The sequence below is a fragment of the Ursus americanus genome, chromosome 14, assembly GCF_024610735.1.
Source record: "Ursus americanus isolate L20-20 chromosome 14, mUrsAme1.1.p, whole genome shotgun sequence".
In the NCBI taxonomy this organism is placed as follows: domain Eukaryota; kingdom Metazoa; phylum Chordata; class Mammalia; order Carnivora; family Ursidae; genus Ursus; species Ursus americanus.
In genome coordinates, this window is record NC_142140.1 from 64,422,419 (window position 1) to 64,448,999 (window position 26,581).

At 55.5% G+C, this 26,581-nt stretch overlaps 1 protein-coding gene across 5 annotated transcripts in view; it reads right to left on the reverse strand.

The window, feature by feature from the left end:
• GAS7 (growth arrest specific 7) overlaps window positions 1–26,581 on the reverse strand; it is a 200,048-nt gene that overhangs the window by 6,459 nt on the left and 167,008 nt on the right. For all 5 annotated transcript variants that reach the window (XM_045797240.2, XM_045797244.2, XM_045797242.2 and 2 more), the window contains 8 exons: window positions 23,415–23,504; window positions 20,278–20,393; window positions 17,720–17,794; window positions 13,818–13,896; window positions 7,550–7,678; window positions 6,771–6,894; window positions 2,055–2,134; window positions 324–422 (listed from right to left, as the gene is read on the reverse strand). In XM_045797240.2, coding sequence (XP_045653196.1) covers window positions 324–422; window positions 2,055–2,134; window positions 6,771–6,894; window positions 7,550–7,678; window positions 13,818–13,896; window positions 17,720–17,794; window positions 20,278–20,393; window positions 23,415–23,504 — 792 coding nt within the window. The remainder of the gene's footprint in view (window positions 1–323; window positions 423–2,054; window positions 2,135–6,770; window positions 6,895–7,549; window positions 7,679–13,817; window positions 13,897–17,719; window positions 17,795–20,277; window positions 20,394–23,414; window positions 23,505–26,581) is intronic.

Sequence of the window (26,581 nt, forward strand, 5' to 3'; positions counted from 1 at the left end):
TTTTGGTAAGAAATTCGCCAGGGGAGGCAATAAGGGCTCAGCTATTTTAACTGTCAGGACCTTCTTTCTCCTCGGGCTGAGAGCTCACGCGCGTCTCTGTCGCACGTGCTTGGGATGGATTCACGCGATGTCCAGGATGTCTGTAAGCCTATCCCAAGGGGGGGCCCACAGGCCCAAGCACCTGCCCCCTTCGGGACAGATTCATTCAGACGGGCTACTCAGCCCGCCGCTCCCCAGCGTCAGGTGGCTCTCCTCTGGCCCCGGCTCCCCCACCCCCACCCCCTGGGGGTCCTACCGGCCTGGGCCCAGGGCAGGCGACTCACGCTTTGGTTGAACATGTCCGTCTCGTGCCGCAGCTGCGTGTACTGACACAGGTGCTGCCGGATCATCTCCACCCTCTCCACCTCCAGCCGCTCCAGCTCCTGCCCAGGCGGAGACCAGACAGCCCTGAGCCTGCGCCCTGCACGCGGGGACCCTCCCACCTCGTGGGGCCCGGCCCACGCTGTCTGCAAAACGCAAGGCACTGCCTGCTCCCAGCGGGTCCCAGCGGACCCTCGGGGGCTGAACTCGCCCAGCGTCTCGCGGGGAGGGGGAGGTGGTGACCCAGCAGCCGCTGTTTCCTGAATCCAGCTCTGCTGGGCGCGGTGGGAGCGGACAGCTTCCCACGCGTTACTTAGTTGTTCTCGGTCATTTAGAGAAAGGTTCTTATCTGTAACATCACTTGCCCAAAGCATTATGGGAGAAGTGGGGTTCGAACCAGAGTCCGGATTCTGCCCCAGGGCAGCCCCGGCCCCAGTTCCCCGATGGGGTGCACACAGGGGTCACATGTAGAGATTCTGTGCCTCGGACTCTTGGGGCTTTGTCCCTGGGCCTCTGCCAAGCAGCCTCCTTTCCTCTCTCCATCTAATTCTAAAGTGCAGACTAGAGACTCGGCCAGGGGAAGCGGGAGTGAGGGGGGGGGTAGGAGTCAGATGGCCATGGTCAAGTGGAAGAGAAAGGGTTTGTCCTTTGGTTTCTAGACGGTTCTGCATCTTTGGAATTTAGGGGATCAGACTGCTCTTCTGTGCACAACTAGGTCACAGCCCAGGTGATTAACTGGGAAGAAGGGTAAAGTGGGGGGTTTAATCAGGAGCTTAAGCAGGAGGAAGACTAGGTCACTGTCCCTGGGGGAGGGCTCTAATCTGCTCTGGTGGGCTGACACCTGGGCACGCAGAGAGTTCGTCTGTCCTGTGCCGGATGGACGAGGGTAGCTTTGGGCAGTGGGACAATGCAGTCGGGACCTGGTGCCAGGCCTCCTTTCTCGTCCAACCCAATGGCCCCAGTGCCAAGCACACCTCACTGGCCAACCCAACAGGTGCTCACTGAGGAGGAGACACTGTCCCTTCATAAGAAATACTCAGGAGGCGCCTGGGGGGCCCCATCGGTTCCGACTCTTGGTTTCGGCTCAGGTCTGGATCTCAGGGTCGTGGGATTGAGCCCCACGTCCGGCTTCGCGCTCAGCGTGGAGTCCACTTGCGATTCTCTCTCTCTCCCTCTGTCCCTACCCACTGTACTCTCTCTCTCAAATAAGAAAATTTTTTAAAAAATAGGAAGACAAAAACGGGGGTCTGATGCCTATTCCCTGCACCCCTTGGTCAGAGGCCTCTACTCCCATTTCTCCTGAACAGCTACCCCAACCTCACTCCGTATGTGTCCTCTATCGAGGACGGGCAACCCTTCTGGGGGTGGGAGGGTCACACTTCCTGTGACTTGGCTATTTGTCCTAAAGGCCCCAATGCACATTTGCTTGAGGGCATCTCTGGTTGACCCTGACCCCTGAAGGGGACAGTCAAAGAGGATACAGTAAGACCCAGCCCTTGCCAGTGTTCACACAGCTCGAAGGGCCAAAGCCAGATCTGAATCCACACAGGCTGGCCCAGAGTCAAGGTCTCGACCTCAGCGGTAGAGATGATCTAGTGACCGGCTCTGTGGCCACCTCCACCCCATCCCCCGCATGCCCGCCAGCATCCCGCCAGCCCCTGCATTGACAAGCTCACACGTCTCTGTCCCCTCACCAGTGTGGTGGTCACCATCTCTTCGAACCACTTGGACTGGGCTTGGTTGTACAGGTCCACACAGCGCATGAGGTCATCTCCTGGAAAAGACCACCAGCCACCATCGCACTCTGTCCCCTGCTCCCCACGGCTGCCCTGCCCCCCTGCGCCCCATGGCCTCTCTTCTCCCTGGGTCGTGGAGGCCGCTGGGAAATGGAGGGGGGGGAGCAGCGTGAAGGAAAAGGGGGCAACCCCGCATCAGGACTGTCCATCTGAGCTTTGACCCCAGATACCAAGAATTCAGGATGAGGGTTTCTCAGTGTGTATATGGGGGTGCTCTTAGGAGCCCCCCAATCCTACCATGAGCCCAAGAAATGCTCCCCTCTCTAGAGAGAGCAGTGTCACGTGACACTGGAGAGTCCTCCTCGGTTAAAACACGTGTCATAAGCAACCTAGAAGTAGCTAAGAGTTCAAGAAGAAAAGTCTGGAAGTCCCAAGTGTGCGGGCACACGTGTGTGCATACACATGCTGGAATATAATTCCGAAACACCAAATAACGTGTCTGGTGGTCTATGGTCACTCACACGCACTGGCACATTACACCCCAATCCCGGGACAGTGGCCACTTAGGGAAACAGAGAGGGTGGGTGGGAGGGAAGGAGCCCTTCTCACGGCGTTTGATTTCATAAAACAGAGAGATGTGAAATAAACCTAACTCTCCAATCGTGACGGCTGGTAGGTTATTTCCCGGAACGGCAGGGACATTTGAAACATTTTGCAATTAGAAAGGAAACCAACCGCATGGCATTTGCACACATCACTAAAGTGTACCAGCACCAGGAACCCTGGTTTTCGGATCAGCAGAATCATGGTCTGTGTTCGCGAAGGGAAAGACGCATAAGCCAACCCCAAGCTAACCGATTCACTCTCATTCTAGTCATGCCGGCGGATTCAAAGCTATTCCTCTAACCACATCCCTCGGCTCGTGTGTATTCTGAAACAGAAGTGAAAGAAATCGGGGAGACTCGCGTCCCCATGACCAAGGGCCCAGCTCAGTACCCCCTCCACTGGACTACATCGCTAGCCCGGAGAGGAGCCCGAGAAACAGAACCCAACCAAGGGCACTTGATCCACCGCCAGGGAAAGGGTCCCTGATCCTAAGAAAGGACTGACCTGGAGAGAAGAAAGTACGTGCAAATACATTCCCACCAGGAGCCCGTGCCTGACCAACGAGGCGGGGGTCCGCGTCACCCTACAAACGTACGGATACTCAAACTCCCACAGTCCTCTTTGCTGATCCCGATCTCGAGAAAGTGCTCTGGAAATCGGGTAGCTGTAGGAGACGGGGTCTTCTCTCCACGAAGCCAGCCCGAGGGGACCCTTCTGAACAGAACGAATTAAGGACTCGGGTTCTGGACCCAGACTATCTGGGCGGTCCTACCAGCTCCACTGTCTAGTAGCTGTGCGATCGATCGTGGACAGTTAACCTGCCTGTGCCTCAGGCTTATCGCCTATAAAATGGGAGAGCAACAGTATCTTCACGGAGTCATGGCAAAGATAAAGTAGGTCGATACCTGTCTAGTGCTTGGTAGAGTTGGTTCAACAGTAACACAAGCTAGGGTGACAGTAATGATGACAAAATGTGATCAAGCCCCTTGAGGGTCCAGACGCGCTCCCTTCCAGTGGCTTTGGGACAGACGAGGGAGGGAAGGGAAAGGAGGGACAGGGAGGGAAAAAGTGCCGGCATCTTCTGCGTTACGGGCCGTCCAGCAACACGGGGACAAGCAGTGTCTTTGGAAGAAGACGGTGGGATTCTGGGTCCCAGCACTCTGTGACTATCTGTCACCTGTCTGTCACCGTCTGTCATCCATCCGCCTCCTCACCCGTGAAGGGTACAGAAATACCTCCCTGCAGGAGGACCAGGGGCTTGGACGTGGATGCTCGGAGGCATGGGGCTGGGCGCTCGGCACACAGAAAGCGTTTCGGAAAGGTAGAACTTTTCACGGTTAGATCCAAGGACAAGGACGAGTCACTTCCATCACAACCTAATTCCAACGGTAGGGATAAGAGACTGTGTTTTCTGACGACCACGCAACGCACCGAGACACAAACGGGAAGACCAGAAACCAAAGGGGGCAAAGCCCTAGGTCGTGAAAATGTCATGTTTTCTGAATTTGGCAGAAATTGATTAGAAACCACGAATAGCAAGACTATCTAGAGTGAGAGAGAAACGAAATAGCAAAATAACTAGAACACAGGAGAAATGAAAACAAAGAACCAATTAACTAGAATACGAGAGGGACAGCAAAATATCTAGGATACGGAAGAAACGAACACACACACAAAAATCAGACCTTGAGGAACACGGCAAAAAGCAGTGGTGTGAGTTCAAATAAACACTTGGTGGGTCACATAGGTACGTATTTATTTCTTAAACCCGAGGCCAAAGAAGAAAAGTAATCAAAATACATTGAGAGGGGCGCCTGGGTGGCACAGCGGTTAAGCGTCTGCCTTCGGCTCAGGGCGTGATCCCGGTGTTATGGGATCGAGCCCCACATCGGGCTCCTCCGCTATGAGCCTGCTTCTTCCTCTCCCACTCCCCCTGCTTGCGTTCCCTCTCTCGCTGGCTGTCTCTATCTCTGTCGAATAAGTAAGAAAATCTTAAAAAAAAAAAAAGATATAAAATACATTGAGAAAGGAAAATCTTTCTAAGTCAGTCACAAAACCCAGAACTTAGGGGCAAAGACCGTTCTACAAAAAAATTCAGGAAGAAAATAAGCCAGAGAGAGAGGGAGGAGAAGGAACTATACAGGAAAAAAAATTAAATGATAAATGGCAACCTGGGAAAAATATTTGCAATTCAAACCACAGAACGTTAATTTTCCTCACATGTAATTAATCTTCACCAATCTGTCAGAATAAGAAAAACAGAGAAGATAGGAGTTCATCAGTTCCCAGAAAAAAGTCACAGATGACATACAGAAGTCTATTTTTAAAAAGCTTAAATTCAGGGGAACCTGGGTGGCTCAGTCATTAAGCATCTGCCTTCGGCTCAGGGTATGATCCCAAGGTCCTGGGATCGAGCCCCGCATCGGGCACCCCGCTCAGCAGGAAGCCTGCTCTTCCCTCTCCCACTCCCCCTGCCTGTGTTCCCTCTCTCGCTGGCTGTCTCTCTCTGTCCAATAAATAAATAAAATCTTAAAAAAAAAAAGCTCAAATTCACTCCAAACGAAACGTAAATTGCCAACAAAATAGTGTTTCTCACCAGACAGCTAGGATGTCAAAGTCTGATCTCACGCAGTGCTGACCAGAGTTTAGGGAACGGGCATCTTCACGTGCCCCTGATGGAGACCCCTTTCTGGAGAACACTCCGGAACCAGCCATCCAAACACAACACTCTGACCCAGAAACTCACATCTACGTTCTCTCCCCCGCGGACTGAGTCTCACATACACGCCGTTACACTGACAACATCGCCGAACACCCACCAGCATCTCAAAGCCCTACGAAAGTCAATCAGGAGAATCACGAAATAAATTCAGGTCCAGTCGCAGCTCATGTGGACGCCATTCACCCATTTAGAAAGTCTTACGGACGGGAATGGATGGGCAAATAAACAGACAGGTGACGGAACAGAGCTATCGCGAAGGAGTATCGATAAAAATATAAGTTCAGGAAGGACATAGAAAAGACGACGATCTAATGTGTATACATTTAAATGTTAAGAAACATTGTTAAGAATTCAAACACTAGGGGCGCCTGGGTGGCTCAGTCGTTAGGCGTCTGCCTTCGGCTCAGGGCGTGATCCCGGCGTTATGGGATCGAGCCCCACGTCAGGCTCCTCTGCTATGAGCCTGCTTCTTCCTCTCCCACTCCCCCTGCTTGTGTTCCCTCTCTCGCTGGCTGTCTCTATCTCTGTCGAATAAATAAATAAAAATCTTAAAAAAAAATATTACGCCTTCTATTTCTGGATCCGGTTATCGCCGTGCATTATAAGATTTTTCAATCAAGTGTCGTGTTTATGTCACACTGCTTTGTGACGATTTCTCCACCACCGTGTCGTCACGTCCAGACAGTGGCTGCATCGTTCTATAATGAGTTAACTGTGCCCGGTTCACCAGAAATTCAGGTGAGAAGGACTCGGAGACCATCGGATCCAGACCCTAATGACAGCACACGCTTTAGTCCCAGAAAGCGATAAACAGCATTGTCCTTGCGTGCCCTTCAACTTGGGACTTTCTGAAGAAATAGGGACTATGGTTTTTTTTTTTTTTTTTTACTGGTTCTAACGGGCCTTCCTCCTCCTCCTTGTGCACCGGCTAATTTTTACCACAAGGTGGAGGCAGAAACCGACTCACTGGGGGAAAAATCTTTGCAAGAGAATCTGAACTCTGGTTCTTTCACGGAACAAAATGTCAGACTCCTTGGGGGAGGGCCCCCCCCCCCCCATCGTCAGAGGCCAGCCCCGGGAGCATCGCTCGTTGGGGACGCAGGGACAGGAGCCCTGAGCTCTGGGCGCGTGGATGAGTTTGTGCCCCCCCCCCCCCCCCCCGGGCCCGAGGTCCAGGGCAGCCCCCCGCCCCCCGGCAGCGCCTGGACACAGTGCCACGGCCCCCCACCGCAGCCTGGTCCGCGGGCTGCACCTTCGTGGGGACCCCACCTCCCAGGCCTCCGCCTTCTGCGCCCCTGGGGCCCGGGTGGGGAGCGGAGAGGCAGGGCGCCCGCGGCCCCGCTCACCAGCCTGCGTAGACTTCCTCCGCGCCTTCTTGATGTCCTCCTCCGTCTTATTGCTCAGCTTGATCTCCAGCTGCTGGGTCTTCACCTCCAGGTCCCTCTGCCGCTCCGTGAGGGCCTTCCGGGCCTGGGGTCCAACGACACAGGGAAGCTGCTCACGGGGCCCCGAGCCAGGATGGCCCCGCGGGGTACGTGGCCCGGCCTCCCCTTTGCTGGGTAGGAGTCCTCTCCTCTCCCCGTGTTCGTGGACCTGTTTTCCCAGCAGCCACCCCGTTCTGGGGCCAGAGGGGCGCTTTGATGGTGGCAGCGGGCAGGGTGTGGGGTGCCTGCCACGGTATGTGCCCCCTGTCCCGCACCCCTGCCCAAGGCACTGGGGTCAGCAGCAGCTCCCAGCCAGGTCAGACCTCCCAAGCCTCTGGCAGGGGAGTGACTCAGTTAGGATGGATTCTGCCCAGTAAGGCCCAGAAAAAGGGCCACGTGTGGACCAGAAGGATGGGGTACCTCACCTCCCGTGCCTGAGGGAGCCCCACTCTATCCCCTCCCGGCCCTCTGGCGGTGACCCGAGTGCCCCGGAGAAGCATCTCCTACCTTCCCTTCAGCTGGGGTGGGCTGGGGGTGGGGGGTCCTCCCGTGTGGGCTGGAGGCTGGCACGCCCCCCATCCCCACCCCAATCACGCCCCCCGGGGACGGAGGCCTCTGCCTTGGCACGCGGAGCCCTGCTGGGGCCCAGCCCGCCCCCCCCGCCAGCAGGCCCGGCCCCCCCGGCCTCCCGGGCCCCCCACCTTCTCCACCGCGGCGTAGCGGCTGGCCAGCTGCTTGCGGAGATCGGCGATGTGGTGGTCACACTTCTTCATGTCCTTCTTGAAGTTCTCTCGGAAGTTCATCAGGGGCTTCTCCACCTCGCTGTGCAGCTGTGAAGGAGAGTGGGGGGGACACGCTCAGGACCCAGGATGTCAGCGGCGGGGGGGTGGGGGGGGCACTCTTCCTCACTCCACAGGTGAGGGTGGGGCCGGGAAGAGGCCTGGCCACCCCGACAGGAGGGAAGACACAAGGGGCCACGTGTCAGGTTTCGGGTTGGGGGGTCACCTGAGCTGGCTAGACCCCAGGATTCACACCAACGGACTGAGGGCTTAGTGTCCAAGCCTTTCCGAGCCCTTTGTCGGCTGCCTCCTGCCTCCTCCAGGCGCCCACTGCTGCTCATAGGACTTTGCTCAGGTCCTGAGCTGACGCCGCTTACTTTCCAAACTGGGATTGTTCTGGGGGCAGAAGCCAAGCCACCGTCTCCATGTCCCAAGCACTGGGCACTGTGACTGCCACATGCGTGCCATTTAATGAGATGAGCTCAGGTCAGTTCTATTTGCTGAACAACTGCTATGGGCCAGGGGCCCGAGGCTACAAGGACGGTCTGGACACGGTTCAAAGTTCAAGGAAGCCATGGTGGGAACTGCCCGAGGCCGGGAGAAGCTCACCTCTCCAGCCTGCGTGGAGGCAGGTACGTCTCCCCCTGACCGGAGGGAGCTGGCCTCGTACTCCCGAAGCCCAGAGCGGCTCTGGTTTTTCAAGCTCTTTCCTGCTCTTTTATGTTTTCTCTTTTCCCTACTCCACTCCCTTTGGAAGGAGAGCTTTTACAGATCAGTGTGGGCCTAATGCGGTCTGAGCCGGGTGAGCAGCCCAGAGCCCAGCTGGCCTGGGCTCTCAGACTCAGCCTCCTGGAACCCCCCGGCTCAGCCTCCAGAGCCCCCCCGGCTCGACCTCCCAGAGGCCCCCCCGGCTCGGCCTCCTGTGGCCCCCCCCGACAGCCTTCCAGGGTCCCTCGGCCTGCACCTGCTCCCAGAGAACCTTTGGGAAGCACAGCTGAACCTTCCTGAATATGGGACCTCCCAACACGGGTTCTAGGACTTCTCTCTCTTCCTCCTCACCAGGCTCTTGCTACATTACGTTTTTCTCTGGAGACCCCAAGACCTCAGTGTTTGTAGTTCTAAACCACCAAATACAAGTGATTATGAGCTCTGAGAGGGCAGAAGCCCTGCTGGCTTTGCCCCACTGTGTCCACAGCCTCTGGTCAGAGCAGACGTGGGGTGGGTGCCCCTTCGACTATGTGGAAGAATGACAAAATCTTCAGTGCCCAATGCCTGGGAGAGAGGTGGACGCCTTTGTCGTTGGATGACCTTCAAAGGCTAATAGGGGGCAAGTCATTCAAACACCCCCCTCCCCCTAATGTGAGTTGTAAATGCCTCCTATTTCTCTGAGCCCAAGAACTTGCCTTGCGTAGGAAAATACTCCCACCTGGTGGCAGCGTGCAGGATGCTACACACTTGGGAGCTGCCCAGAACACGCAGGTCCCTTTTCCATATAGATCAGGTGTTGGCGGAGGAGTGGCATCACTTAGCTGATGTGGGAACCTGTTCCTGATCAGGGGATGGGGGGGCAGGCGATGAGGGTGAACTTAGGCTGTTGACTCGGTAACTCGGGGGTCACTTTCCGAGAGCCTAGGAAGTGAGTTGACTTCCAGACTTCCATGTGCCCCGGAGCTACCCAGAGGGTCTTTTCAACAGTCAGGATTCCTGGGTCCCAGCGCCAGGTTCTGTGGTCTGGGGAAGGGCCCAAGAACCTGCCAATACCCCAACATGTGTCCCCCAGATTCCAAATGACTTTCTGGAAACAAAATGCTACTTGCTGCCCCAGGCATGCAATCCCATAGACAGCGAACCCTGGATTCTCCTGTAGCTTAAGTGCTTTTAAAAGACTAGTTGTTTCTTTAAGAACACTGGCCGGGTGTCCTTTTCTATTTGTTCTTAAGGGCTGAGTATCTTTGCCCAGGGACAGAAGGCCTTCCTGGACGCTTGTCCTCGTGACCTCCTGAACTGGCCGGAGACTTGTGAAATTAGCTTAGCATCAGCGCAGGGTCGGGACCAACTTTCGGATGAGAAACAGAGAGCACCAGGGTGCATTTTATTTTATTTTTATTTTTTTAAAGATTTATTTATTTATTTATTTGACAGAGAGAGAGAGACAGCCAGCGAGAGAGGGAACACAAGCGGGGGAGTGGGAGAGGAAGAAGCAGGCTCATAGCGGAGGAGCCTGATGTGGGGCTCGATCCCATAACGCCGGGATCACGCCCTGAGCCGAAGGCAGACGCTTTAACCGCTGCGCCACCCAGGCGCCCACCAGGGTGCATTTTAGGTAGAAGGACAAGGGCACCTTTGGGAAACGTTTGTCTTGGCGATGCACGTGTGTGAGTATCTGTACATGACTATCTGGGTGCGGACGCCTGCGTGTTCTGGCTGCCCATGGAAAATGTGTGACTGGGGGTCCCAGCCAAAGAAGCTTCAAGTCACTGATCTGATCCAAACTCTTCATTCCACCCATGAAAAAAAAAAAAAAAAAAAAAAGGAAGCCTAGAGATGCGAAGACTCGTCCCAGGTCACAGCTTGTTAGGGAAAGCACGGACATAAAACTCACATCGCTTGACTCCCACTGCCCCCCCCCCCCCCAAAATCTCCCATCTGCATGCACGGCCTCTCCTGCATGATTAGACTTCCCTTCCATCAGAAAGAATTTTTCTGTTTTCCCTTCCTCAGCTGAAGCCAGCTATCACCTCCTTTGCATACAGCAATCTTATTTCTTTCACAGCCTGTTGCCACGAACGGCGGCTGGAACCAGGAGACGAGCAAAGCCTGAAAGATTGCCCTAACGAAATTGCATTCCTTAAAGAGCTCTTACCCCCGACCCGGAACATTCAGAGTGGAATTTCAACGAGCCCCCCTGGAAGCAGATGCTAAAATGAGTTTCGGTCATACAGAGCCATGTGATTCCACGCAGATGAATAAATCCTCGGAGCCCCTTTGCCTTCGAGGAATCACCGTCCCCCCACGGGGCTGCTACTCAGGTTTCCTAAGGCCACCAACACGGACGGACAGGCTGGAGGCAGCAAAGTGCTCATCGAACATCTGGTTTTCGTGAACATTCATCACAAGCTCCCCCCCATCAGCTGCATGGTGAAGTCCTTTGTACTTTAAATGCCACTGGTCTGCCCAGAAAGAAGGTCTGGGGGGCAAGTCGCCAATTGACTGAGTCTTGCCCTCACCTTCCTCCAGAACAGAGCCTGAGGCTGTGTGACCACGAGCAGTGATGGAGCCTTTCTGAGCCCCCTCATTTGGGAAATGCAGACGCTGACTGGTATGGTGGTTGATAAAACCAACGGAAAGGAGTTACTCCCTGCACAGAAGCTTCTAGAATGCTTACCCACTGGAATACCCGGATACAACAAATACGTATTTTGGTCTTTGTCCCCACCTGCCCGCTAGAACTCCTGAAAGCGTTGTCATCTCCAAAGTAGCACAGGGGGCTAGGAGCGTCTTTCGTGCTAATATTTGGTCTCTGACCCTGGTCCCTGACACAGAACTCCTAAACCCCTTGCCATTTCTTAGATGACAGGAGCATCTTCTGTTCTAATGAGGTGACCTTGGGGGTCTCCTGGAGAGCTTCAGGAGGGGGGCTGGGTCATCAGAAAGCCTAAGCCATGACTAGAAGCTTGAGACTTTCAGCTTCTCCTCCATCCCCTGGGGAGGGAAGGGGACCCAGCAAGTGCATTAATAAGCAATCGTGCCTACATGATAAAAATTCTACAAAAATCTACAAATCAGAGGGTTTAGAGAGCTTTTGGGTTGGTGAGCACTCCAGCTCCATGGGGACAGACGTTCCTGCGCTCAGGACTCTTCTGGACCTCGCCCTATGCACCCCTTCACCCTGCTGTTCGCCTGTATCCTTCATGATGTCCTTTAGTATGGAATAAACCGGTAAACCTAAGTGCGGGTTTCTGTAAGTTCTGTGAGCCATTCGGCAAGTCATCAAACATGAGGAGGGTGTCGTGGGAACTCCTGATTTGCAACTACGTCAGACAGAAGTGTGGGTGACCTCGGAATCCACGACCTGCCACGGACATCCTGTGGGACAGAGCCCGTCACCGGTGGGATCTGGGCTGGAGTGTTTCGTCACTGCTAAGCACTCCGGGAACAGTCAAACCGGAAGGTTCTGATGATAAGCAGGAAGGACCACCAGGGTTCCTGGGGACCCAGCAGGTGACCTTTCAGAGGGTGTCAATTCAGCTCTACTGCACACGGGGCAGCCCCCCTCCTCCCTCCCCCTCGTCAGTAAAGACTTCTGCCCCCGCAGAGGAAGGAGCCCCTGGGGTCGGGACATGAGAAGGGAGGCCTGAAGGGAACACTCCCCAGTCAGGAGCTTGAAAATAATTCACTGCTTTGTGCAAGACAGGAAAAAAGATGCCTCGTGGAGCCCCCTCCCCATGCTCGACTGGCGAATGTCCCGCAAAGTGCTCGGTGGCTGGGTTAGGGGTGCTCGCTGTGAGCCCAGAAAGTCTCACTCATGGCTGAGTCACGAGTCAACCCAATCTCGGGGTGGTAACATCCTTCAGAAGCGGGGAGCTTCTAACAGTTTCTTCCTCCCACCCCAGATCTTTATAGAGCCCCTCCGTGGGGCCCAATCATTTGACCCCTTCATTCTGCCCTATGTGCAGCGGGGACCATCACAGGGTGGGGCTGGACGTGTACAAAGCTGGATTCCTGTCCCCCAACAGTGCACATCTTAGGGGGACCCCAAAGCCCAGAATGGCGATTCTTATGAGGAAAGCTCTGGAAAACAGATGGAACCATGAGCGCGGAGTGTGGGAGTCAGGGAGAAGCAGCCGCTTTTGGGAGATGCTACCTTCCCAAAAGGCGGCTCAGAGTTTAAATGTTTTGCCTGAGTGCCCTATCAGGCGCTGTGTCTGACCGGGGACAGTGGGAAGAGTGTGGATCCCAGGAGACAAAGGTCACTGAGAATGGTGCTACTCTCAAGGGGTCCCTCTTCCTTTAAAAGGTAACCATGCTAGTGGGTAGCCCCATCAGTCATGTATACTTTAGTATGAATTATTTCATTTAGACACTGGGTTTATTTTTTCCCCTGTAGAGTAGGTAAGAGCCTGAGATGGAATTTGGAGATATGAGCCGGGGAGTGGGGAAGAGAAGAACATTTGGAAACACAGAGAAATCCTGAGAAAAAGTAGGCTTAAAAAGACAGGGGTGTCGGGAGGAGCTAGTCAGTTGTCCTGTTCATTCATTACTTCGGAGAACATTTATCGAGCATCTGCTGTGCCCCAGACATCGCCCTGGGTTCGGAGGGCAGAGTGAACAGGACAGAAACCGTGCTATCCTCAAGGTCATGATGCTAGAGCCTCTAGGACCAAATGAAAGAAGGGTCAGTTACCCAGTGTGACACTGTGTGACACTAACAAACCGAACCAAACCAAAAGATTCTCCCTGTGGTACAGTCTAGCCCCTTCCGAGAGCATGAGGAAATAGAACGTGCCCGAATATTCCTCCGAAAGCCTGAGAAGGAGAGTGGGGGTCCCCAAGGGACTGAGGTGTGCTGGGGTGGCTCGGAAGAGCCAAATGCTAAATTTGTAGGAATTTTGTGAGCTGGGTGTTAAAGATGGCCGGTGTTAAAAATGCAATGATCTAAACTTAGCAAATTAGGGGCGCCTGGGTGGCACAGCGGTTAAGCGTCTGCCTTCGGCTCAGGGCGTGATCCCGGCGTTGTGGGATCGAGCCCCACATCAGGCTCCTCTGCTATGAGCCTGCTTCTTCCTCTCCCACTTCCCCTGCTTGTGTTCCCTCTCTCGCTGGCTGTCTCTCTCTCTGTCAAATAAATAAATAAAATCTTAAAAAAATAAAAAAATAAAAAATAAATAAACTTAGCAAATTATATTAAACACAAAGGTAGTAAGTACTTATGACTACTAGCACTTATGAACCTTCTACGATTCTCCGAGCTGCTGACGGGACATTTATGCCTCCTGATGCTACCGCACGGGGAGACGGTGGGCACCTGGCCAGTGGTTCCTTTTGTCCCTCTCTTCCCCGCACTGGCAATCTATCTACACCACGGACCACGGAAAGGAGCCGACAGGACACACCAGAGAGACCACCGCGAGCCACTCAGCGGCACACGGCTGCGCACAACCAACACAGAGAGGCCGCGGGGCTGGCTTACCTTGGCGGAGAACTTGAGATGGACTTCTGCTTCATCCGCGAGGCTCTTCTTCACCTGGGCCCACGCCTCTCCCAGGGAACTGCAACACGAGAGAGAACGTCAGACCCACACAGTCGCACTGGCCTCCGATCAGAGATCTCGGCCCCTTCCCAGGGAGACGGCGGGTCTCCACGTGAGCCAACCCCAACCGAGTGACGATCTCAGGAGCTGAGTGGGCAGGGGGTGGCAGAGGCTGGAGAGACATCTGGAAACTCAGAGAACCAGGGAACATGCGAGAGGAAGGTGGTGTGCAGCTGTAGGACAGGCCCTGACACCTGCATGTCACTGTCCCCGTGCCTTCCCGGCACCCATCCCTGTTCACAGATGGGCAGTGCAAAGGCTTGCTGGTCGGTCAAGGAAGACGGCCGGCCACCTTTTCAGGGAGAAGCCCTTCGCAAACAGAAGGTACCACACAGCCCTGCCTGCTGCCAAGCATCTCCGTGAGGGACCGAGGACGGTCTTCTCAACAAATGGTCAGAGGCAACTGTATACCCACAGGGGGAAAAAAAGAACTCTTGTCCCTGCCCTGACCCCATACACGGGGATTATCTCAAGATGGGTCACAGATTTGGAGGGAGAGCTGGTACCACGCAAACGCAGGCCTGGGAGGAGTGGGACCTCGAAAAAAGGCCGACAGAGACGGTCTGGCCCTGCAGCCGAGCTACACAGGAGCCTAGAAGCCAAAAAGGCCCTGGCTGGGGCCCAGTCTGAGCCTAAGGTCAGCAGGGCACATGGTCAGTAACTGGCCTCCTGATGGCTTTAGTGGTCTGAGAATGTCACCTGGGTGTGGCTGTGGGGAAGGAGGAAAAGCCCAGTGTCCTGCTCAGGACAAGGTCCTCTGCCCGCCCCCGCAGGCTGGGCATTCACAGGTCGGGGGGAGGGGGCGTCTCTGCAAACACTCAGATGGGCCTGTCTGAGCGAGCACATTCCTCCCTCCGCCCCCGCTCCCCCAACCCCAGAACTCCAGGCCCCCTGGAGCCACTTCACAATTTAGGGGGAAAAAGCAATTGAGAAATTCTCTCACTTGAAGACAGACTTTTTTTTCATCCGGTGAGAGGTTAATGAAAGAAATAAAACCGGAGATACATTTCCATCGCAACACACAGTCTGAGTCACGCCAAAGCGGAATGCACGCTACCGTGACCATTACCAACGAGGAAAGCCCCCAAATCCCATTTCCTTTCCACGCAGGCGAGAAAAACGAAAGAAGGAATATACCACCAGCGCACATAGACTCGGAATGGAATGTGGGCGCGGCGCTCAATGCCCCGCCCCCCGCCACACCCCCGCCTCCCCCACCAGCACCTTCCCAGGCTGCCCCGAAGTGCTGGGCTCTAGCACTGCGCTTTGAAACCTGCAATGTGCACCCCGCTAATGCCCAAAGCTGGGTGTAAATGCAAAACAGCACTGCTGCACCTTGCGGGGGAGGGGCCCCCTGTTCACCCCCACGCACACACACCCCGACGGAGCCCACTGGGAGGAGCGTCTGCGTGCAGCCGCGACAGGGTGCGCGTTCCCGACCGTGTTGCAGGGCCACGGCGTGGATGCATGCGAGCGGGCGTGTGCTGGGCTGCTGGTGTTTTAAGCGCATGTGTGCACACGGCATGGTGGCGCAGTCCTGGCTCGTGCAGCTGGGAGCATATGCTGAGCCTGTTGGCAGGATGCAGTGTCCCTGGCAGCAGCCCAGGCCGAGGAGGTGGAAGCCGGAAAACTGGAGAGCAGCACTGCGTTTGCAGGGCAGGGGGATATCCAGGAAAGCCTCCGTGCCAGGGCGCAGGGGCGACTCCCCCCCCCCCCCTTCCCGCTCCTGTCTTGCAGCCCAGTGCGCAGGGCAGAAGGGGGCCACCGAGGGTGAGCTCACTTCTGCGGAAGAGCCCCTGGCCTTGCAGGGGCTGCCTCGTGGCCCACCGGGTCAGTGGCAAACCACAGAGAGGCGGCCTTTTGGCCGCACGGCGAGCCCACGCAGAGATGCCTGAATGAAAGCCACATTGGACTGGCACGCCGGTCCCCTGAAGGCTTCAAGCTGCGCGGGCGGATCTGGACTGCACATCGCGGCCCTCTGACGACCACAACCACCCACGACAGGAGGTCCCTCCTCCGTCCTCGGGGCTCACTGCCCCTGGCAGGAGGGGTTCCAACACAGCCTGCCCCGGGAGGGAGGGAGGCACTGGGGAGGAGACCTCAGGGGACCGTCCAACTCTCCCCTCCCGAGTCTGATCGTTTTTATGACAGAGGCAAAATTCACGTTAGGTGAAATTAGCTGTTTTAAAGAGAACGAGCCCAGCGCGTTCAGTACATTCACCATATTGTGAACCAACACCTCTCTCCCGGTCCAAAACATTTGTATCCCCGTTTTGGACCCCCCAAATTCATATGCTGAAGCCCTAAGCCCCGCACCCCAGTGTGGCCTTCCCAAATTCATATGTTGAAGCCCTAAGCTCCCCCACCCCAAATTCATATGTTGAAGCCCTAAGCTCCCCCACCCCAAATTCATATGTTGAAGCCCTAAGCTCCCCCACCCCAAATTCATATGTTGAAGCCCTAAGACCCCCACCCCAGTGTGGCTGTTATTTGGAGATGGGGCCTCTAAGGAAGTAATTAAGGTCAAATGTGGTCAAAGGGGTAAACCCCTGATTCAACAGGATTCACGTCCTTATAAGAAGAGACTCCAGAGAGCCTGTTCTCTCTCCACGCGGAGGAAGACCGTAGGGAGAAGGCAGCCCTCGCCAGGCACCAACCCTGCCGGCACCGTGATCCTGGACGTCCAGAACCAGGATAAATCACATTTGTGTGGTGGAAGCTACCCGGTCTGTGCGATTCCATGATAGCAGCCCCAGCAGACGGATATACACCCCAGAAAGGAAACTCCGAACCCAGGAAGCTGTTACCCTCCATTTCCCGATCCCCCGGCCACCACCTGCCTCATTCTGCCTCTGGCTTTGCCTATTGTGCACATTTCACGTAAAAGGAATCCTATGACATGCAATCTTCTCGTCCCACTTCTTCCACTCAGGATAATGTTTCTGGGGTTCATCTCCATGGGGGCCTGGATCAGGACTGGATCCCTTCTTATGGCAAAATAATATCCCATCACCTATCCATAAACCCAGTGCGGATGGACACAGTTGTCATCCATCTGTCCCTGGATGGACATTTGGGTCGTTTGCACGTTTTGGCTATCGGATTGTGCTGTTACGAACACGCGGGTACATGTATTTGAGTATGTGTTCTCAATTCTTCCGGGTCTAAACCTACGAGCGGAATTGCCGGGTTGTACGGTAAACCTGGTCAGTGCTCCGAGGCACGGCCAAATTGTTTTCCATGGTGGCTACACCGTTTTACATTCCCATGGCAGGCTGCAAGACTTTGTCAAGAGATGAGCAGAGAAGCCTTAAGTCTTCCACCGCCAGGGACCCCTCTGTGGCTGGGAGGGTGGGGCTGAGCCTCCCCCAGCCCAGGTCTTACCCAAGGAGGTCTGGACCGCTGCAGCTGGAGATGGAGGGGATCCTGGGCCTCGGGCCCATGGGAGAGAATTCTAAACAAGGGCCTGGGTCCAGAATCTTCTCCCCCCCCCGTGTCTCACCAGTCTGATCTCAGAGAGTGGGGCACTGGGGTGAGTGTCTGGGGGCTGGTGTCCAGCTACCAGGGCACAGGGCAGAGGGGGTACTGACAAACACCAGGATCTGGCGGGAGGCCCTTGGTCACAAGAGAGAAGATAATGTGGAATTTGCCCACTCGAAGCCAGGTCTGTGTAGACTCCCCCATTTCAGTGGGACCGTGCAGTGATCAGCGATCGGTGAGGAGGAATCCCCCTTTGCCATTTGTGGTTCCTCCCCATTCCCATCACTGTCCTCCCCACTCACCCTTCCTCCTGCGCAGCCAAGGAGTTCTGAGAGAGCTTAGCTAGGTTTTTCGCGTACTCTTCTTCAATCTTTATCCTGCGAGGGAGAAAACCCAACACGTCAGCTGTCTAGCACCAGACTGTGGGGCTGCAGCCCTAGCACTTACTGACCAAGGAAAGGAACCCACTAGACCACACGCTCTGAGAGGTCGAGGCCCTTGTCTCTCCACCCAACCACAGCACGTGCTTACAAATCTCTGTTGGCTGGACGAACTTGTGTGAATCTCCGTCCCCTCTCTGTACGCAGGATGTTTCCACCTGTCTCCCGAGCCGTGAAAAAACGCTCTCATTCACACGGCTCCCAGCCCAGGGCTGGACACACGGGAGGCCCTTAGATCCATGACGTTAACTTGTGATGGACCCCAGGGACGCCTGGTGCTGCTTCCCTTCCGGCCCCAGCACTCTGGGCCTAGACCCTCCAAGGTGGTCACGGCCCCTGGGAAGCAGGAACAGCACCTCCCCCTGCAGCCTCCCAGCCCCCCTCCCCTCCCCCCTGCCTCCAACTGTCAAGCCTGCAGGGCACAAGTATTACCATGGAAACCAGGCACTGCCCCGAGCTGGGGCTGATTCCATTTCCCTAGAGAGGGAAGTTGCATTGGATTTCGCTTCCAGCAGGCGGGCCCTTGACACACTTTCCAGGCGGCCCTCTGCGGAGTGTTCTGTGTTATCTGGCACATCGTGTTAGAGTGTTGTCAAAGGCAACGCTCACCACCTGAGTGGTCCTCTGGACCGTGCTGGGGCACCCGGGGCCACCACTCCGAAGCCCCAGGCCCATCAGCTGGCAAACGGGAAGGCCGCAGAGACACTCCGGGGGCCGCAGCACCTGCTTTCGGCAGCTTGGAAGCTGATGGCCCATGGGTGCAGTGATGTGGACCGGGGGGCCCGACAGAGTCCCCTGGCAACATTCTGAGTAAGCTGATTTTCTGCTTTGCCCTGAGAGACCCACAGCCACGTTCCCTCTCTCATGGCTCTGCCCTCACTGCCTCCTCTGGCCAGGCTCTGGGTCCCACTGGAGTCTCTCTTCTGGTCTGTCACTCCGTTGCCATCGCTCTGCCCTCCCCAGGGTGACATGTGCAGCCAGTGTGCAGCCTCCAGCCCGCGGCCAACACCTCTCTCTTGAAAGCAGGTCCAACCACGCCTCGCTTCACACGTCCAAAGTTCCTCAACGCCAACCGCACACGCCAGGCACGCAGCCTGTCGCCGGAGCCAGCACTGGCATCCCCTCCCAGCCCTGCCCAGCTGCCCTATGCCGGGGCCACGGCAACCCTGACCCCAGCACAGCCACCTCCCCTCTCGCCTCTCCCGGCTCGGGAAGGCCTCCTGAGAAAAGCCTGCATTCCTCACGGAAGGCCAGAGTGCTCTCAAATGGCAGATTCCGTTTATCTGCTAACACGACATTTTTATGAAAGGACAACACGGTACGTGCGTTCAGACTCTGATTTTATGGCCACTTTCCTATCCACCTGCTTTATGCTACTGTTTGCTCGCACGTGAGCCACGCGTCCTCTCCATTCCCTACCAGCATAATGGCTCATAAAATAGAGATTTGATTACACAAATAGAAAATAGGCCTCCTAAGGAAAAGAGGTGCTTTAAAATGCCAAAGAATTACAACTACATTATCATTAAAAATTTTTTTTTAATATATTGCTATTTACTGTAAATATTTCCAGCATGCCCTGGAAACTCCGGATGGAAAGTTGTGTGTACGTGCGTGTGCACACATGGGGGGGTGGATGCACACGTGTGTGCAGGTAAGCATGTGACTTATAACATCTCAGAACTTGGAGGGACTGAAAGGTGGGAGGTGGAGAAGGAACTTCTCCTCCTTACTTTTTCCTGTTTCCATCGGGCTGAATTTATTGTTTCCTCATTTATGTTCAGACAAACCATCCTTCGGCAAAACCACCATCAGAACCCCTGCACCTGTCACAGTGACCTCACCTGAGTTCCCCAAAGGCAAGGATGCGGGAGTGCATTCTATATGTCCCGCTCTGGGACACGGTTTGGGTTCAAAGATGAATTACAAGGCAACATTCTCCCTTTTTGTTATCATGGGGACAGTGCTTCCAATGAGGGCCACGCAGGGAAGTGAGGCAGTAAGCAGTCTATGTGGGGAGACAGTAGGGAGCGGTGGAGACTGTGGCAAACCAGACCTCATGCTCCCTCTAAGGGGTGCTGCCATTTGGCTCCAGCCCATTGTTGTGTGACCCATTCTTGCCAGAATTTCGGCCTTCTCAAGACAAGCCAGAGAGGCTGCTTTTAATGTAAAATCTACCAATTAAAAAGAAATGTTGGTCCAAACCTTAAATCTATCACAGAGGTCAAAGAGACACAACTGCAGGTTAGAGCTGTCCCAAGAGCCACAGCTGGTGTCCCCTGGTCTCATGCTCCCCATGGTGCCAACCAGGCCCAGTGCCAGGAGACCAGTGCTCCTCCAGGCCACTCACCGACCCCAGGCTCAGGGCCAAGGGGGCGCTGTCTGCACCCGCGGGAGCTGGGAGGGGCCCGGGGCCTCACCTCTCCCGGATGAACTCTGACATTTCCTTCTGCATCTGCTTGCCCTTCAGCTGCTTCTGAAGCAGGAGCTCAAACCCGGCCACGGTGCCATTGCCTTGGGGGTCCTTCTTGTCAGCCTAGAAGGGACACAGAAGCACGAGAGGTTAGGAGACAGGGGTGCCCAGAGCCACAGGGAATGGAGCATGGGGAAGGCAGTCCCCGAAGGGACCCGGGTGCTGCTGGCGAGTGAACCTCAGCCCAAGAAGGAGGCTGTGGCCACTGTCCCAGCTCCCATCTCTCCCGCTGTCCCCTGCTTTCACGTGCATTGCTGATGCTTGAGCCCCTGTAGCTGCAGCCCCCCGCCCCCCACGCCCATGGCCCTCAATTCTCCCAACCTGGGAAAGAAGAGGAAGAAGGGCACATGGCCAGGAGCACACCTAAGGCTTCCAACGTGTAGCCGCTGAGGCTGGCTGGAGGCTCTGGGGAGTCTTGGTGGCCTGACACTGCGCTGGGACAGCCCTGGGGGCAGGTGACCCTAACCGTAAGCCCTCCCGTCTCCTGTCGGTCCCCTGCACCTGTCAGGCAGTGGCGCCCTCCCACACACATTCATACAAGATCACAGGGGCTTCCGGGAGGGACCGGATTCCAGGGAGGCCAGAGTTGTGGAAAACGGCAGGGTGCCAAGGTTGACATCCATCAGCTGGGAAGCCTCGGGCAAGCTCTCTGCTCGGTCCAGCCTGACCTGCTTCATCTGTGAAACTGGGCAATACCGGCGCCCACCTCCTGTGGTCATTTCAGGATAAGCGACTTCTGGAAACGGCTTAGCACAGTGCTCGCCAGATACTAAAAGCTCGGTAAATGGTACCTAATATGAGTCAACTTTTACGTAAGTCAGGACCTGGGGAAGATGGCCAAGTCAATGAAATGGGAGCTCAGTACTGGATCCATTTTGCAAGCAATCACTCTCAAAATTCCAAAATTAAATGTTTTCTTTTGTTTTGCCTACACGTCCTCAAGGACACCTGAATACCTCCTTCCTGCCTGCCTCCTTCCCGGCAGCCCCTAGGCTCAGCGTTCCCTGCAGGACATTCATCTTGATGTCTGCCCACACGGCTCTCAGAGACTTCTCAGCCCCAGGCCGGTAGCCCACCTACAGCCACGTCCTTCCCCACTAGGAATCCAGAGTCCGATGCTTTGGTATTCAATGCAAGGGGTTACAAATGCATCCTTTGATATCAGACAGGTGCATAAGTGAGGACCCTGTCCCAAGGTCCAAAAGACCTAGTCCTTGTCTCAGCTCAGCCCCGGGTGACACAGTCCGGCCCTTCCAATCCTAGGCTGTGCCCCCCCCCAGCACCCCACTTTACAACAGGACCGGGTTGCATCTCCAAGACCCCTTCCAGAGCAGATGTTTTAGGGAAAGGGAATTTCAGAAAGGGGTGGGTGATGTGTGGAGAGAACCCCACTTTCTATCATCAAGCATTTGAAAAGTTTATGGACAGCCCCTCGCCAACTCCCCCCCAATGTGGGATCCCCTTTCCTCGGCTGTCCTGACGCAAAGCCCGCTGGGCCACACTGCTAGTGCCTCTTGTGACAGAGAGATCACCACCATACACCATGTCACGGCACACGCCTCCAGCCAATTAAAAGCTTCTCTAAGTATGTTTGAGATTTGTACACGTCATCGTGTAAATGGTACACTTTGATAAAAGCAAAAGAAAGATCCCCCAAAATACCGAGCCTCAACCTGCCTCCCACTTGGGACAGATGTGCTGAGCGATGTGTCCACACTTGGGAAAACCAGCCAGAAACGGTGGGCTCGAATGACCATGTCAGCAGGGAGATGTCCATTAGAGCAAAAGGTGGTGGTCGGGAAAATAAAACCCAGAGTAAGCAGCAGAGCCCGGCAGAGCCCGAATGAGGACGGGAATGCACCAACGTCGCTCTCTCGGATGCCGGCAGCGGCAGGGCCCCAAGGCTCCCCAGTGCCCCTGCGTGAAACCCCACGCATGCTGACGTCCAGCTCCCGGGGTGCGCACTCCCAGGGCTCCAGCTAGTTTCCCCTGAATGCTCTGCGTCCTGCACCCCTCTTTAGGGATGACGTCTGTAAACTCAGCCACCTCTCCTCATCTCCGTGGCTGCCACCATCCTTCCTGGGCTCCTGCACCTGGACGTCCACCCCGGCCTGCTCCCAGCCCTCCCTGCACACTGCTTCTAAACCATATCACATCCTATTCCAGCATCTTCCTGCGGCAGACAGAACGGAACCCAGCGTGCTCATAGGACCTGCAGAGTCTCATACACTCTGGCCTCTGCTGCCCCACGGAACCCTCCTCACGATGCCTGCTGCCCCTGCACAGACCCCCCCACCCCAAGACTTGGAAGAAACACAGCGGGGCCAACAGGAATCACTGCGTATCTTCGAGAGCACAAGTGACTTGTCAACAGAACAGAGCGCTTCTGTCTGGGGCTTGGCTAGCAAATCAAAACACGGTAGCAACCCATTCCGCACGGTGGTTTAACAAAGAGCTCTTATTCTGTTTGTTTTATTTTGTTCCTGAAAAAGTTGGGTTTTTGCCTCCTAAAGGCGGTGGTTTTTCACATGTTCACAAGGCTGAGCCACCATCAGTGCTATGCAAATCCAGAATGAGGCGATCCCACTTTGACAGTCATTGCTGACTTTAAATGCACCCGCCAAGGGCCACTGCTAGAGTTTCTGAGCAGGTGGGCTGTGCATTTGTCCAAAGAGACTTATTTAATTCTGGGAAAATACACATAAGATAAAATGTACCGTCTTAGCCTTTTTCTTTAAAGTAGACTCCGCCCCCAGCCTAGAGCCCAGCGCGGGGCTTGAACTCACAAGCCTGAGAGCGAGACCTGGGTGGAGATCAAGAGTCCGGCGCTTATCTGTGCTCTGTCCGGGGCTTCCGTGTTGCCCTGAATGAAAAGCCTATTGATTCTCCGAGATTTATGGAATGATCTGGACTCAAAAACGGTCTTAAAATTCCTGCCTCGGATGTTAAATCTACCACCAGGTTTCAACAGGAGAGGACCCTCTCCTTTGAGCTCCAGAGCCTTCACATGCCCCTTCTGGGTGTCTACTCTTGATCCGCGGGGCGGGTGGGGTCCCACGGTGGGGGAAACTGAGGCACACTTACCCAGAAATAGTCACAATAGCTCCACTCGGTCGGCTTCAGCAGCTGCTGCTCCGGCATCGTGTCTGGGTGAGGGAACGTCACGCAGTTTATCTGCAGGGCACAGAACAAGAAAGAAAATGCCTTGCCTGCAGGGCCGGGAGCAGCTGGGAAGGCTCTGCCCCTGGAGCATGGCATCACCGTGGTCTCCGGTTGGATGCTCTAAGGGCCCGCGTTTCAAATGAGGGGCAAGAGCGCTCGTGCCCACCCCAGAGGGACTGGAACCGGTCCCAGCACTCTGAAGGGCAGTGTAACAGGATCTATCAAAACCGCACACGACCTGAGCCCCAAACCAGCGACTGCCCTTCAAAGAGCACGCCCTACAGAGGTATCCGCGTATGCATGCAGTCACGCATGCGCACGGTCTTTCAGACCAATCTGTTGCAGCAAAAACACAACCCCACTGTCCAGGAGCAGGGGAGCGGTTCAACAGAGCACGGGACAGGGGGGCATCTCTGGGATTTGCATGGGCAGCAGAAGACACCGGGAGAAAGTTCTTAGGTGTTGATACGGAAGGTGTGCCAGGTCCTACTATTAAATGGGGGAGAAAAAAAACAAGACGTGGAATAGTATTTAGAGTATGCTACCATTTGCGCAGAGAGAGAGAGAAAGGGAGAAAATACGCATGCATTTGGTTACTTATGTATAGAATACTTCTGGAAGCTGACAACATCACCTGCTTCCAGAGAAAGGAACTACGCGGCCAGAGGTATTGTGTGCGTTTTAATGACCAGATGTATTCCACGGACAAAGAGAGTTGAAAGCGATCTCGCAGGCTGCGTGCTTGAGGCTGGCCCTCGCCCAGGAGAGGGCAGTGAAGACATTCCTACGGCCTGTCTCAGACTGTCCTGCCCAAGCATGTCCGCGGTGTCCCGGCTTTCCCTGCCAGGTGGAAATGGTTTTGCCACTGCTCTTGCTGGCGTCGCTTCAAGCCTGGGATCCCCTCCTGGGGAGCCTGTTCATTGGAGTTCTTTGTGGGAGCACCTCGGGGAGGCGAGGCCGGAGCCCTGTAGTCTGTAAGCCTCACCGCGGAGCCCGCACCTGCAGAAGTGGGAGCCACCTGATGTTCGAGGCAGGAACTGTGCACAAAACCCTGGCGTTCTGGACAGAGGCCACGAACTCCAGTGCGAGGCAGCCGTGCAAACGGGCGAGGGGCTGCCGGCCTAGAAACTGCAGTTTGGGTGGGGGTGACCGGCTTCCACTTTGGGAAGGAGTGAGGTCTGCGGAGATCTAACGAGCAGATTCCCCTTCGCTCCTGCTAACTGTTGGCAAGCCGGCAGGAGTCCAGTGGGTCATCTGTCAGGTGACACGACCCAAGAGGGGCTGAAAATCGGGATGACTGTGGGAAGCATCTCCGTGTTTAAATGTTGGCCCGTGATTCAAAGTGAATGGGAATAACAGTGAGGACAGCGTCGACAGCAGCACTGTGTGTGGCAAAGCAACTCAGGCCCACGGGCCCCCAGCCATGACCTTGGGGTTCAGGGGCTCATAGGCAGCTATAGAGCACGTGCATCACCCCCCATCCTGCCCCGGCTGCCAGGGGCCCGGGTCTCTCTTGCAGTTCCGGCCAAGGACAGGAGCCCCCTCCCCCGGGATGCGCACATCTGGTCGAAGGAAAGGCCGAGATGTCCACTCTGGAGGGAAGCACGGCATGTAGGAAAGACCGGGGCAGGGAGGACCCAGAGAATGCTGGAGATGGGGAGCACTGAATTTCAGCAAGGTCAAGGTGGAGGCCCGAGGGACCCCCCGGGGTGGGGAATTTCTCCTGGTGCCTGCAGGAGCCTGCCGTGGGCGGTGGGGGAGGCCAGCCCCTCAGGGACGCCTAGCAACAGGCAACGGTCTCCCCACACCCTCTTTTCAGGCTGACACACTCTAGGGGTGTCCAGGGGGGAGTTTCCCACTGGGGCTTTGACAAGCCACTGCCGCGTGGGTCTCCTGGGGAATCATGGAAAACAAGGGTTGGATTCCAAAGTTCTGCATATTCCTTATTTCACGTGCTGGCTGTTCTTGTTTGGACAAAAAATGGCGATCACAGGACATCCTTATTTTGCTTAATAATGGGGTCTGTGAAAATGTCAACCAAATCTAATGACAAATCAACAATGACATGAGATTGGGCGTTAAGGTCACGGAACCAGAGGGAACGGAGGTACTCGGAAGTGGACACAAATGTCTAGTTTCTAGAACACCCTGTTGGGGGCTAGGGGCGAGGGGTCCCACATATGGCCCAGTAACAACCACTGAAGGGGAGCTGGCTGGGCTGGGGGAGGGGGAGGGGGAAGATAAGGACTCTTCCCTGGCACTGCCTCTACCACTTTGTGGGGACACCGGTCCTTGGATGGACTGGCCAGGGCCCCAGGGTGCCTGCCCCCACCTCTACCAACTCTGGTTTGGGGATGTCTGCTCCCAGCCGGCCCACACGGAGTTCCCCAATGCTCCTCCAAGCCCTGCACCCCCTGGTGGGCAGCTCAAGAACTGCACCCCGCCAGCCCCCTGGGAATTCCTGGGGAGCCCTTCCTCCACCACCCCGCCAAGAGCCTTGCACGCATTCCCACGTCATCATCCCAGCAACCCCACGAGTTGGGTACCATGGGCTTCTTTTTACAGGAGGGGACAGAAGATCACGGAAGCTAAGAATCTGAACCTGGGCTGGGCTGCACGCGGAGCTCAAGCCGTCAACCACACTGCTTATTCAGTGCAACGCCCGCTCATCCGATGAACACATGCGAATGTTTCTAGCGTGCCCCGCGCGATGCTAGATCTTTCCAGCAGTTTGCACACATACATTTGTAATTACACTTCTCACGACTGTTTAATCGGCCAGACCGTCTGCTCCACAAGGGGAGGGAGACCCTTTTCCCTGCTGTTTCCCTAATCCCTGGCAAGCACAGGCCCCCCCGAGGGGTGCTCAGAAGTGTTTCTCGGTGCAATGACCGCAGACCAGAGACGGATGGAATGGTCTCTGTCCTCGATGGTTTTATAGCTTCGCCAGGAAGGCAAACAATTACCTAAGTGACTGCACGACTGGGATAAATCTACCACTGGGGTAAGCATGGGTGCTGGGGCGGCAGGAAGGCCTGGGGCTTGGGGGAAGGAATCTGAGCGAGTTTTAGGTAATAAGAGGGTTAGGG